Source organism: Haliaeetus leucocephalus, unplaced genomic scaffold, assembly GCF_000737465.1.
Source record: "Haliaeetus leucocephalus isolate CR32 unplaced genomic scaffold, Haliaeetus_leucocephalus-4.0 Scaffold933, whole genome shotgun sequence".
In the NCBI taxonomy this organism is placed as follows: domain Eukaryota; kingdom Metazoa; phylum Chordata; class Aves; order Accipitriformes; family Accipitridae; genus Haliaeetus; species Haliaeetus leucocephalus.
Window position 1 is genome coordinate 3,131,739 of NW_010973369.1, and position 14,303 is coordinate 3,146,041.

The 14,303-nt window shown below is 39.9% G+C and overlaps 1 protein-coding gene across 2 annotated transcripts in view; it reads left to right on the forward strand.

Annotated features, from left to right (window-relative positions):
• DHX35 (DEAH (Asp-Glu-Ala-His) box polypeptide 35) overlaps nt 1–8,088 on the forward strand; it is a 32,214-nt gene extending 24,126 nt beyond the window's left edge. The window contains exons 18-22 of one of the 2 annotated variants that reach the window (XM_010584077.1): nt 377–506; nt 1,213–1,294; nt 1,832–1,903; nt 4,314–4,452; nt 6,962–8,088. In XM_010584077.1, coding sequence (XP_010582379.1) covers nt 377–506; nt 1,213–1,294; nt 1,832–1,903; nt 4,314–4,452; nt 6,962–7,006 — 468 coding nt within the window. In that variant the 3' untranslated portion in view covers nt 7,007–8,088. The remainder of the gene's footprint in view (nt 1–376; nt 507–1,212; nt 1,295–1,831; nt 1,904–4,313; nt 4,453–6,961) is intronic. The other variant, XM_010584078.1, reaches the window with a different exon arrangement.
• Nucleotides 8,089–14,303: the final 6,215 nt, after the last annotated feature.

Below are 14,303 nucleotides of genomic sequence, written 5' to 3' on the forward strand. Positions count from 1 at the left end.
ACAGTGTACAGAAAAGGTTGTTTACATTTTGAGATTGAATACAGACTAGTTTATCATATGATGCTTTTGTGTGTGAATGGAATGACTGATGCTATTCTCTTTCACCATATGAAGAAATTAAGCACATCTGTATGAAAATACCCCATGGCATTTGTTCTGCTGCTATTTAGTTGTTGTTTGAAACATGTTTTCTAGATACTGGTTTTATGTACCCTTATTAGTTGCTACGTAAACAGGTAATTTTCAGGAAAAACAACAATAAATATGTTGTAGGAGACAGAAGAAAAACAGAACAAGGCTATGTGATCCAAGAGATTGGGTTTTGTTTTGCTGATGGTATTTCATTGTAATTTTTTCTATTCTTCTCACTGTACAGCACAGCAAGAGCTCTCAGTGGTGTCAAGAACACTTTCTGAACTACAAAGGGCTTGTTAGAGCTTCTGTTGTAAGAGAGCAGCTGAAAAAGCTTCTTGTCCGCTTTAAAGTGCCAAAGAAGTCCAGTGAAGGTGAAATATTTTTTTTAAACCTGTTGTCCAATACATATTGAAGGAAGTCTCCAAATTGTTGGTCTGCTTCCTGCTTTTCTTGTAACCTTTGAGTATTTTGTCCCTGGCCTAAAAATAATGTTAATTAAAACCAGGGTTTTTTTTTCCTAAAAATGACCGTAGACGAGCATTTTAGCCCATTTTTACAATTAACATTTAGTCCAGTCTTGATTAGTTACGTTTTCCAGCAAGAGATTATCACCACTGATTATATATTGAATGGACAGACTTACCAAAAGAGTCATAAGAGAGAAGGAGGTGACCTATTTTTCACTTTTCAAAAAGCTATTTTTCTAGTATGTTCAAAATGATGTCCATTCATTGGGATCTGATTTCCAGCTGTTCTGTGCGTGCATGGATGCCATGACTACTACTCAGCACTTGTCTCTAACTGCTTTGAAAAATCAGACTTCAGTGCTGTCACACAAGGTTTCCTTAAGGACTGTGAAAACTATCTTCATGGAGACACCAGTGGCAACAGTAGTTTTTTATGTAGTAATTTTGATTTGCTGTGAAATTGAAGTCAAAAGAGATTGCAGGGTTTGTCTGCCTTCAAGCCTTTCCTTTCAAAGCTTGATGCAGTGTGAAAAGTTGAGATGATTAAGGGGTATTTTGGGGATTTTTGCCATTCCATTGACTCATTTTACATAAAAATTCTCTTCTTCAGGTGATCCAGATCCTGTTTTGAGATGCATAGTTTCTGGATTTTTTGCTAATGCAGCTAAATTCCACTCTACTGGAGCTTACAGGTAAATATATATAGCTTCATTACAGCTGTTGCTTAGTTTAAAAGCTCCTTTGACTGGATACATCTAAGTATAATCAACAAAGAGCTGCTTCTCTAGACACCTGCCATAAGAAACATGTAGGGTTTGATTTACTAAATATTTGAAGTTTTGTATCTTCAAACTGCTTCAGTGTTTATCTCTTCTCTTTGGCAAATATAAATAATTAGAGTTATTGATAGTGGGAAGCTGTTACTAATAGTAATTAGCTTGTGTTAATACAATCAAGTACAGTGTCTCTGTTGTAGCACTCTCAGTAAGAGCATGAAACACTACTTTTTTATTTAATGTAGATAGAACTCTTTTAGGACTTTAAATTATCCTTTGGCCAAGATTTAAGCCTGGTTTCATCTGAAAGCCTGTTCATTAAATGCAAATGTTTTTAATTTGCTCTAGCTCTCTTATTGTTGCCTTTTATTAAACATTCTTACTGGGGATGAAAGGAACCAAATGTTAAGCAATAAACAGATGCACGGTCTGAATTAGTATCTTGCTTTCAAGGACTATCCGTGATGACCATGAACTTCATATCCACCCCACTTCAGTGTTGTATGCAGAGAAACCTCCACGCTGGTAAGTTAAAGCTGATTTCACTTGCTTCGTGATCTTTACAAGATATTTTCAGCATCCAGACATTTTCATGAATGACTTTTCTCCATCAGTGGAGGATTAGATATGAAGGTCATGGTTCCCACAGAGAGAATTCCATTGGTATTTCCTTTGCATCTTTTTGTAGGCAGTACCCAAATAAATCAGGGAAATAGAGTGATGTTTAACTGTCCAAAAAACCTGCAGAAGTTGGTAAGCAGAGTCAGGTGACCCTTTTTTTTTAATAGGCACCATATTTTGCACTGCAAATTGCTCTCCAAGTAATCTCTGTACCTAGATAGAACTAGGATTAATTTACTTTTATTAAGCCTGTTAAGTAAATGTTCTGTCAAATAGGTGCTACAGTAATTGCAAATGGCTTGCTAGGAGAGGGCATATGTGTCTAATGCATGATGCAAAAACTTTGAGAGAAGTTATGGCTGTCTAGCAGATTGAGGAAAGAAGTGGTTGTACTTTCGTGTTAGCTGGGATATTAGAATTCCATTTGTGTGTCAGAGATGCTTTGATAACAATTAGAAGTGTGTTTCTAGCTACCAGGTCAGCATGATCAACCTGAAGTATTTGGACTCTTGTCCTTCTTTGCCTGTTGCTGAGACTTTGAAGGATAAACTTGACCGGTGTCATCTGTTGTCTTTGAATTTGGGCTCCTACACCTGTTGTGTAGGGTTTGCAGAAGTGTAACTGATTGGAACTTAGCCATCAATTACATTGGCTCACAAAATAAAAATGAGTCCAGCTCACTTGTTCTTAACTGTACTAATTCTTCAGGGCTGAGTTGAGCAGAGTGTAGCTAAAGTAATTTTTGCCACTGAAACCAGCCTGATTCGCTGCTGGTTTACCAGTTTTTTTAACATCCTGTCACTGCTATTAAAAATAAAACACAATTTGTTTGAAATAATAAGAAGAATAGTTTGCAGATATACTTCTGAAATTTTCTAGCTTACAGTAGGTAACATATTGAAAAAAGTTAGGTTATGGGAGAGTAACAGACAGTAAGAAGAATAAATTGAGAAGAAATTAATCTGGAAAGAAAGTCTGGTGGTAGGAGAGTACTGGAAGAATTCTTTGTTCCAGCATACATGTCCTCCAGGGCTCAACTTTTAGTTGATGAGCCCTCAGCATGGAATTTCCATCCCAGCCTTGGGCACTTCCAGACATATAGAAAAGCAGAACTGTAGACAGCTAGCTGGAAGTCTTAACTGGCAAAACCTTAAGGCTGCTCTTTGCTTCACAGCCTCTTTGCTGTTGGTGGCAGCAGTATTGCTGGAGTTTTTGGGAATACTGATTCTGGGCTTAAATCTATTTTTGGACCCCTGTGTTACAGACCAGGCGCAGACCTGTCTTCCAAGGCCACGTGGTATTGCCACCACCAGCTTAAAGATGCTGCTGGCTCATGGCATCCTCTAAGACAGGGGTTTAACTTACTCAGCAACCCTAGTTTCAGTGCTACTGCTGCCTGGGCACCCATCCTATACCGAGGGCTTCAGTTGTGTGTCTGTTACAGGTGTATATAAAATGTGTTCTCATTCTTGTTTGTTTTCCTCAGATTTCTCTTTAGCTGTATTGGTAGGTCTCGGGCTGTGTTTGGCAAAGAAGAGAATTTTGGACTCTCTACTATTTGCTTTTGAGAGCAAAATACCAATTAATGAGAGACCACAAACCTTGTGGGTTTGCAGCTCTACTGTGTATAGAAGGCAGCTAATGACTTACAGTTTTGGTGACTAACCCTTCAGCGTGTGGGTTTGCGCTTACTTGGTAAAAATGACTTTCCTTATTGAAGGGTGACTTTAGAAATAGGTTGCCCATGCTGGCAACCTGTTCATGCTGGCAGCAGGGATTGAGTCCACATGGCTATCTGCTTCTAAATCTTTTACCAGGAGATGTTCTGGCAGTAGTTAAAGCTGATTTCTTCCTCTAATCCTTATCTTGCTTGTTGGCAGACAGGTACCAGGGATAGTCATGCTGTGATTTGTGCCCTACTTATTATGGGTCCAGGGTTTTGGTGCTTTTGACATCCTTCCTCATGATATTACAGAGTAACTACTATTCTCGCTTCCAAAGCATCTGTTATGAGTCACCTTTGGCCCCATTATAAGAAATATTCTTTCTTTTATACCTTGCATCCATGTGTCCTGGTAGTATGTGAAGGTGTTTTTAATGGCAGTCTAACGGTTGTCTTAATGTAGAGTACTCCGAACAACCAGAAGCAAAGAGGTGTAAGAGGCTGTATTATAACGTAAAGACTCTCTTGTCACTCTGTAAATACTACCTCTGGCAGCATGTATCTGAAACTGTCTAAACATGCTGTTAATCATCTCTCTCCCTCGTTGCTTTATAGCAAACACTTTTTCTTTTCTTTTTTTCTTTTTCCTAGGGTAGTCTACAATGAAGTCATACAGACTGCTAAATATTATATGAGAGATGTGACTGCCGTTGAATCTGCTTGGCTCTTGGAACTGGCACCTCATTTTTATCAGCAAGGAACGGTACGGAATCGGCATAAAGCCCAAACGGTACCATTGCTGCACTAGCAGCTCTTGTATCTGAACTTTTTAAGTGTTTATGTTTTGTTGTTGTCTATTTAATGGTACAAAAATGAATTTTGTTTTGTTCATTGTAGTGGTTTTAATATCAAGAAAGAGGATAATAAATTGATGCATGAAAGCTTTTTCCCTATTATCTAGCCCACAGACATGATCTCAAAGTTACAAAATAGCCTATCACTGGTAAATGAAGCCTTCAACCATTTTACACTTGAATATAGGCACTTGGTAGCACTTCTCTGAGCAGCACTGTAGCTAGGCAGCAGCCATACTTTGTACAATAATTTGAGGAGTCTCTGCATGCTTTGCAAATGTTTGTGCAAATCCTGAGCATTAATTATCTTTACTGCAAAAAAAAATCAGCTCTGATCTGTTCAAACTTGAAATGGCAAAGAACAGCTGCTATTTGTGCAAACCTTTATTGCAAATCCTGTTGTGTGTGATATACATATGTTTTCTTTACAAGTATCTTTTAACAGTTGTCACCATCCTTTATCAACTCTGTCCCATGTGAATCCATCAATCTAGACTTATTCACTGGTCATTCTGAGGACCGGATTGGTATTATCTAAATGTTAGTTATGCGGGAGCTGTTGATACCACATTCCATGTAAATACTGTACAAGCAAGGTTGCCAAATTGATCTTGCAAGTGAATTTCCCATGGGAGATTAATAACTACTGAGCTTTATGTTCTAAATTAGTGAAGTATTTCCAAAATACCAAGTGAAAAAAATGCACTTGTGTATCAGACCTATGCAAAGCAAGAGATCTGTGCATATGGGCAGCCATGTTGCAAAAATGGGTGTTTCTGATTTACACATCTGCTACACTATTTGACTTTTCTGAGAATCTGATGTTTGTTTTCTTTCACTTCCTGGGGTTTTTGGAAAAAAGAAAAACACTGTGGTGCATGGAGCACCTTAGGACATACCTCTGTGGTTACAGTATACAGCAGCATTGGCATCTGTCCATGTAATTGACTTGAGAGGGTTGTTTTTTTAATATTGAGTTTGGAAAATTCATCTCAGTTATCCAGACACTTACCACCTATAAATGCACTTAATAAGTAGCTGAATATTTTTTGCCTTTTTTTTCTATAATGCATTTGCCAAAGGCAGTAATGACCCCTGCAGGGTAGACCCCTAAGTCTTTAGCTGCTGTTAGATATTCTGCAAGCATGGTGTAAGAAGCAGGTGAGCCACTGTTCCAGTTGTATCAAATCTGCTCCTGGAATAATTAGTCCTTTTGACTCACAAATTTACATGCTGTAATATCCCATACATAACACAACATCCCATTATGATACGACCTCTCCGCAGGCTCAGTTTTGGGATGAGGTTTTCCTTTAGGTAGGTGGTGTTGGGGAATGTGACTCAATGACTTGTTCAGGCAAAACTTGAGTTGCTTTTTGTAAGTGAAGAAGGCTTGTCTTGAATAGTAGTACTTATCTGACTGAGAGAACATGTTTTTCAAGGTAGTACTACTACTGTTGTAGATATGCTATGAAATTACATTAGAACCTATTTTTTACCATTGCTATCCTTTTGATTTGATAGAGATGAACTCAGTTTGCCGCATGACCTAAGCATTGCTTTAATCCTAAAATAAATGGAAGCTCTGGAGGATAGTGCTGGTTCTGAGGAAAATTCTTTTCCAGTTTGGGCAGTTATCCTTATCAGCCAAAAGGCTTGGGTGTCTTTATAAAATGTTTAAAAATTAGAAATATTCCTGTTGTGTAAAGCTTTGAATTATACATGTAAATTTTGAATGAGGAAGCCATTGTAAGACACACAAATTTATGCTAATTTATAGGCATTCAGACCCTTTTTCTACTGAAGGATACATCTTTGTGTTAATAAGTGATTCCTGAAATATGAGAATTTTTATTCCTGTATTGAATTAAAAACAAATTATAACTGAATAGCATTCTGTGTGAAAAGATTTTCTTCTACAGCTTGATCATGGTCTCAGTCAGTTATGTCTCATTCCAAGTTTTGCAGGACTTCATGTTTTCATTCCACATTTTTGTAGGCCTTTTTCTTTAAGAGCATAGAGTTTCAAAGGTCCAATGCAACTACAGCTGCAGTGTTAACACATTAGTTAAAATCTTGTACTTCATGTACATAGTCCTAGTGTTTATGCATATGTGTTGTTGGGAGCACATGTCCATCTCTGTGTTTTTACATGCTGGCAACTTGCTTCCAGTGGGAAATTGTTCCTGTGCTTGCAGTTAGTACAGAAGTACTAGAAGATAATATTTTATACCGAGCCAGAATACCACTTTGGGGTACATGTGGGTTTTTTTATTTCTTACGTTTATTTTAGCTAATATTGGTAACAAGCAGAGCTTGGGAAGGGTGGTCTTTGAGATTTGTATAAGATTTTCTTTAATTGGGGATTAAAGACTGAAAGCTTTCTAGTTGAACATTTTTCTGATTGTGTATATGCTAAGCAATTTTTCTTTTCTTTTCTTGCAGCATCTTTCCTTGAAAGCAAAAAGGGCTAAAGTAGATGACCACTGATTTGACATGACTTAAGTCTTGTGACATCAGATGCAGAACCTACCAGTGATTTCAAGCTGGCTACAGTCCATTCAGCAGTCAGTTCATTAGCAATTTGATCTTACATCAACTTCAATGTTTAAATGCCTGCCAGGATCTGTAGGGGTTTATGCATGACCAATACATTGTAAACCTATGTAGAGCTTGCATTGTGGACATTTTATTCTTTGCCTACTTGACCACTGTTGTTAATCTGGGCATGTTGCTCCTTTTAAATAGGTAGAAAAACAATTTAAAAAGTAAGAGGACATACAGGACCACAAAAAACTGAAACCTTCAAGAAGGAAACTGATTTCCTGGAGTGGTACGGCTGCCTTATGAGAGTGGGGAATAGGGTACCCTGCCTCCTATTACCTAGAGCACTGTGACTACTACCGGCCAAACTGAGACTGACTCCTGACAGCAGGAGCTCAGGGCAATGAACTAGCCCTTGAAATGCAAGGGGCTGCCATGGAAACATTGATTTCATGTTGGACCATCCCATACTGGTGCAGCTAAAAGTGCAGCTTTTACTCCCAAGCAGTAAAAGTCTCCTGCCTGAGGTCGAGCTGCCCCTGGTCCCTATGCTGTAACAGTCCTTCTGTAGGCAGCATTGTATTAAAATGTCTTGTTTCTGTATGGGAGAGTTGCTGTTTGGGGAGAGGGAGGAGAAGTAGCTCAGTATTTTTAAGAAGGATTAATTTTTTGCTCAATCAGGGGACTATACACATATGTTCACAAACAATCAAATTCACAGATGGGGCTTTTTTTTTCTTTTTTTTTTCTTTTTTCATAACAAGAGAAAAGATGTTAACGTCTCACTGCTTGGAAATACCAGAAAATTTCAGCAGGGGTATAATCATGGAACACTGTTTTTTAGCCTCTGTTGTTCAGCAAAGAAGAAAATGTTCTGTACTTTTCTATAAGGAACATAGTCCTATATATTTCTTTTATTAAGAATCTGTTCTTTGCTGCTTGGGACTCTTCTTCATGTGTTACTGAAGAGAAGGATGCTCTGAACTAACTATTGCTGCTTTAATTGGGACTCCATGGCTACTTTTCAGTAAGGAACTGTACCTTTTTGTGTTTTAACAAGATAGCTTGGATACATGTATTTATTTTTTCCATCTCTATTGATATTTATTTTAGAAACACATTGTTTGAAAATTTTATTTTTGTAAGGCAACTGATTTGATGAATGTGGTTTTGGCATGTTAACTATAATTTTATTTTCTTTTTAAAAAAAAAAAGGATGTAAATAGGCAAAAATTTCTACATAGAAGAAATGCCTTCCTCGTCACAGGACTGCCTTGAAAACTTTCTTGAGAGCTTCTTTACCTTCTCCCTTCCAAACACCTGCAGAGAGAACATGTTCTGTCATGTGCAATGTGTGGTCTATTCGGTGTCTATGTACTGACTGCCAGCACAAAAAGATGTACCAGTCTCCATGTATGGCACCAGCAGCATGACAAACCATGTCACCTTCCTTGTTGTTTTCCCTGTGAACCTCACCTTTGTATTACTCTCTCTCTTAGAATGGGAGCTCTTTGGGGCAGGGACTGTCTCCTAGCCAGAGCTGAGAGCAGTGTTGTCACTTACTAAAAAGACTCAATTTGCAGGTTTTTTTCTCTTAAAGGATCGGAGAAAGAACTGAATATGAAGACTTGTAAAATGTCTGTGTCTCTCTGTCCTCTGGAAGTATTCTTAAGAAAAATAAAACCGTTGAATCAAGGAAGCTTGAGAATGCATCACTTCAGCCTGAGTAGTGGGTGATTTCCCAATGTACTGGGTGGTTGCACTGTGGTGGTCTGAATTGTGACGGGCTGTCAGTGGATGGCCACTTCATTTGCCAGTTCTGAGAATTTTGGGTGGTTCTGGAGAACTCTCTTCTCCAGATGTTGTTTTACCTGGCTGTACAGCTGCAAATTTTTCTCTTGGAATGATTGTGACTCCTGCTGAGTTCAGAACCCAGGGATGTACAAGCTTTGTAATGTGCTGCAAGCAATTGTACTTTTATGAGTGCAATAGGCCTTTGTAAACAAAAACAGAAATTGAGACTTGTCTTTTTAGCGGTTTTACAAACTATTGAGGTATTGCTGGAGGTGCAGACACAGAACAGGCAGACTTTATACTAGAGATGCAGGCTAAGAATAAGCGGGTTTAGTATCCAGATTAAGGTTACCTTTAGAGAGAAAGCACAGCTTGCATCCTTTAGGTGCACCTTTGAAGGTGCTTGAAGACAGAGACCTAAAACTTTAAAGACCTTATAAAGTAAAGAGATTTTCAGATTTTTGCCTACAGCAATCTGCTAGATTTGTACATAGCACTATGCTTTAAATAACTTTGATTAAGGAGATGGGTAACTGTGCCTTGTTGTTGGCTCTTTGCTGCATAAACAGTCTCTGCTGTTGTGGGGGAGGTTAGAGTAATTTGAAGATGGTTGTCAGGAGTTTGTAAAACAGTTTAAGGATTTTAAACCTGGCTTTTAGAGAATGAGGTTAAAATACTAGGCTCTTGAATCAAAATGCTGCTTGAAATAGAAGTCATGCCACCACTGGCAAGGAGACATTTTTTTTTAAAAAGTAAATTTACAATCCATTAATGTTAAATTGCTATGGGGAAAAAAGAAGCTGTACTCCTGAAGTCCATCAGAAAGTGCTGTCAGTGTTTCTATTCATGACTTTAGTATTGTCAGTTATAGAATAAGATGAAGCTAAATTGGAATAAAAATTCAGCCAAGACAGTATTAATTGAAATATATTTCTCATCTTGTAGATTAAAAATAATTCTGATAAACCGACAGGAAAACAGTCACAACTCTTCCTGGTTAATCTGAAGAAAGAGACAAGTAATTAAAAGACTAAAATGAAAAAAGGGAAACAAATAAGGGAGAGGTAACTGCCACTTCTTCTCAGAGCTTTATGATAAAAAAGCCTGTATAATAGGATATATAATTGAGCCATGCACATAGCAATGTGGTGTAAGGTCATGTGATGTAATTTATTTTTAAGCTGAGTTAATTTTATATATGTGCTACAATAAGCACATTACAGGCAGGCATTGGGAAAAAGTGGTAAGTCAGGTAGCAAGCGTCTTTAAACCAAAAAAAAAAAAAAAAGTTTACTAGAGTCAGATATCTGTATGACTCATTCTAGATCTGGTGGTTCAGGTCTTTTCTGGCTCGTGGGTAAGTGCAAACAGTGAATAGTTTCCTGTTCCAGCAAATGGAAAAACAGGACAGAGATGCTAAGATGGGGAGAGTGTTGGAGCAGCATTTCTGCATGAGGGATGACAGGGCTGTAAGAAGCTAGGAATGTTCCAGTAATTCCGGCCATATTCTGCAAAGACATTTCTGATTACGAGGGAGGGCTGGGCTTCTTTGATTCTGTTGGGAGCCTGGGTCATAGGGAAAGAGGAAGAGAAAAGAGCAGAGAAACAGAGAGGTATCTGCAGGGAAGGTGCAAGTAGGTGCAGGATTTCTTCATCATTGGTTCACGTGGTGACTCACGGCAGTGCATGGCTTGTTTACTCCTCTGATAGCTGCTGAGCAGGTGGTTAGTGAGCTGCTGGCTTGGTTGGTGGGAAACTAAACTTCCAGAAGTTGATTGGGAATTAATTAGCTGAGCCAGTACTGCTGTGCTTGTTCCCTTTGTGTGACTTTGGTGATAAAACCCCTGAGCGGCAGTCCTGGAGTTGAGGACTGGACTGCTTGTTCATGGGGCAGGCAGCTGCTGATGCAGGAGCACAGGCAGGATGACTTCAGTGCTAGGAAGGCTGTGCGAGGCTGGGCTCAGCCATCCGCCTTGCCACACTGGAGGTGAAAATCACCTAGACAGTACACCATCTTCGGATTTGAAAGGTGATTCTATTCTGAAATGTAGCTGTCAAAATCATTCCTATGTTTCAGCTGCTTTTTTTACTAAGGAAAATTAGCTGTACCTATTTTTTCTGCTAGCTCTTCAGAACCCCCTCATTTGAGAGCATCAATGTGCATCAGTAACTGTTGTCATCCTGTTGTTCTGGTAAGTGTCGCTTACTGGCCTCGTTCATCGCTTTTGAGCAATTCCAGTGAAGGCAACTTGGAACCAGTGTTTATTACTGTAATTTCATAATTTTATATTATTCTTCATCAAGTGGCCGTCCTGTCAACAAATGGCAAAGAAAGTCAACACTACAACTCGGCATTTAGAGTAAGTTCCTCTACTGGGACTTAGAATAAACAACTTGCAAGATGAACATAAGTAGCATATGGAAAAACTGTCCTTATATCCAGTTTCTGGTCTGTTCTCAGACTTGCAAAGCTTTTGTCCTTGAGAACTTGTACAGGGTTTTTCTTCTGTCAATTAATAACTTTGTCTTTCTCTGAGAAAGCTTCTAGAGATGCACATTTTGGCTTAAAACTGACTGCATTTTGAGAAAGGTGCCAGTAGGTGGCAGGAATCAATTTCAAGTAGTAGCGTCTTGGGGAACAAATAATTGGCCAATTAGAAGTTTTTCTTCAGTTTTAACATTAAATTAGTTTAGTGATAAGTGGGATGAGAAAGCATAAAGGAAAAAGCTATCGATAGCTGTGGGATAAAGTCAGTATTTGAAGTTCAGAGATTAGTAAAAAAATCCAGAGTGCTGTGTGCCCCACTGGTTTAAAAAAACAAACAAAATGCCCCCAAACCCCCAAATCCCAACCAATAAATTCTATAGTGGTTCTTTCAATTACACACTGAGTCATAAATATGGCACCTTTACTGTAAACCATAGCTGGAGGTGCGGCAGAGTGTGCTGGGTGGGAGGGTGTTAATATTCAAGGAGACTGACAGCATTTGTTACTGGCTTCTATACTTAGCTTATCCAAATGACCAACCACTGCTGAAATTAAAAGAGGCTTTTTAAACTTTTTTGTACTATTTCCAGCTACAGCTCTCAGTTTTTCAATAAACTAAATTTTGCAGTGTTCTTGGCTGCAAATACTTCCATAATAAGAAAATGAAGAGTTAATAGAATCCTTCAAGTTCAAAATTCCTGCATGTGGGCTTTGTACATGCACAGAGTTCCTCCTGTGGAATCAATGCCTAAGCTAGAGCAGTGGGCTGCATTAACAAAAGGTATTCCCTGGAGGTTTACTGAAGTATCAGTTTAAGGCTGCATGTCTTCTTGGTTACTTAGACCTTTCTTCTTTCCCCACACCAGTATTCTTTTCGTGTCTCACTTTGTAACTAAGCTAGGTGTACCGAAATGGTCTTCTAGTGTTCAGCTGGTGAAGCTGTCTTGGTTGAAAGTCAGCATTAACTGTGTGGATTTTCCTCTGAAATACTGGTAAACTAGCAAAGCACCTCCTTCCAGCAAAATTCTGTAAAATTGAAAAACCTGGAGGGAAGCCACCCATGCACTGGGGCCAGTTCTGCTTACAGAAGTACACGGGGAGCTCTGGAGATGTGAACAAGGCTCAGAGCAGCTCAAGCACCAGAATTCCATCACCTGTATTTTGAAAATACCAGTCTATGTCCAAAATAGAAGCCAGCCCAGTGGAGTGTGTGAAGGGACGCACGTCTGGGGTAGGGACACGCCGAATTGCTTTCTGTAAGCATCTGCTGCTAGCTCCGCACAGCCAGGGTGAAGGTTGTGAGGTGCCCTGGTGTGGCAGTTCTGCGCGGTGCCTTTCCCTGGTGGTAGGTGGATCCAATCCACCCTCCGCCTTGGCTTTTATTGCCTTCCTGGTTTGTCCATGCTGCAGAGCAGCAGCTGTCATACCCACCATAAAGCAATTTCTAATCTGTGTTGGATTTTAGCCACTATTGTAATAAACAAAATTAACAGTTTAGAGAAAAAAAAAAAAAATCCCGTTCTGTTCATGGCAGTATGGTAGATGTGATTTCTCTCAGAGAATGCAAAAAAGGCTGCCTGTTCTGTTCCAAAATTGTCTTTTGCAGGGCTGCAGTTTTGCGAGGCTGTGGCATGCAGAGGTTATATTTAGCTGTGTTGCCAATTATAAGAGATCAAAAATTGCCTGGAAAAACTCCCCTTTTCCTCCTTTGTAGAATCATAATAATAATTTTAAATAAATATATATATATTTAATTAGTCTTTCAATTTTATTTTAATTCTCCTTAGCAGTTCCTGGACTACACAGCAGCACCATGTGAGGAAACCCATGATTGCCATTTACAGTGTAAGCACAGGAGATGGTTTCAGCTGGTTGCAGCTGCAGATCTTACCCTCGCTGTTTCTGTGATGGCTCCCAGGTCTGAGGGTTGCTCCCTGTGCTCTCCTCCTCCAAAGCTGGGTGCTGCAGGGAGAGGCAGGAGGGGAAAAGGGCTTAGGTGGAAGAAGTCAGAGGAGGATGTTTGCTATCCTTGGGGTGAGTGATGGACAGCACAGAGTTCCCTATCACCTCTCACAGATGCCCTGGCAGGTTTCCCTGCAGTGCAGAGGCATGAGTCCTGCTTTGCTTGTGCAGCCTTTGCCTGCAAGGGGCCCTTCAAGGTCAGTGGGTTTCAGACCAGACAGGGGGATCACCCACTGGTTCTCGGTAGACTTTCCATGTAGCACTACTTGGCTGGGCAAAGCCAAAACTTACAGGAGAAAGAGCAGGACAGGGAACAAAAAATCACAATGGCTTCTTGGCTTCCTTGAGGCCAAGAAATAGGTTGTTTATTGCAGATGCCTGTCGGCAGAAAGATAATCCCATCAGACAGGGAACGTTTTGATGCCAGGAAACATCTTCCGTGAGCCAGGTTTACAGAACTCCTGCTGTTTCTTTTTGTGGTATCTGGTGAGTTACCAGGGTTTCGTAAGCAACCCATGAGCCATGCGACAGCCCCGCTGAAGCAAGAGCAGGGAAGCAACCCTTTCAGATGAGTTTAGGACCTGAAAGAGCCGAGCTCACGTTCAGTCCTGCTACCGAGAGTGGGATCTGTTTGTAAGGCACAGTTAATCCGTCCTCCTTCCTATTCTTCCCCTTGCCTATTAACATTTTGGGAAGCTGAAGACTGTTTTCAAGGGTGTGGGTACGCACATGGGTGTTCGGTATCTGGGACAACAGGGCACAGCCCTAGCAGATGCCTTCAGGCACTGCAGGGATGGGAATGTGTCGGGGCTTAGAAGGAGAGTGGAGAAGCAAGAGATGCACTTTATCTAGAAAAATAACAGATCAGCAAAACCATGCCCCAAAAGGTACTTGTCCCCAGGGGGAATGTCCTTCCTCTGCTGAAGCCCAGACGCCTGCTATAATTTCAGAGACAGTCATTAGCAGGGGAGGTGGGTCCTGCACATGAACATCCAGTCT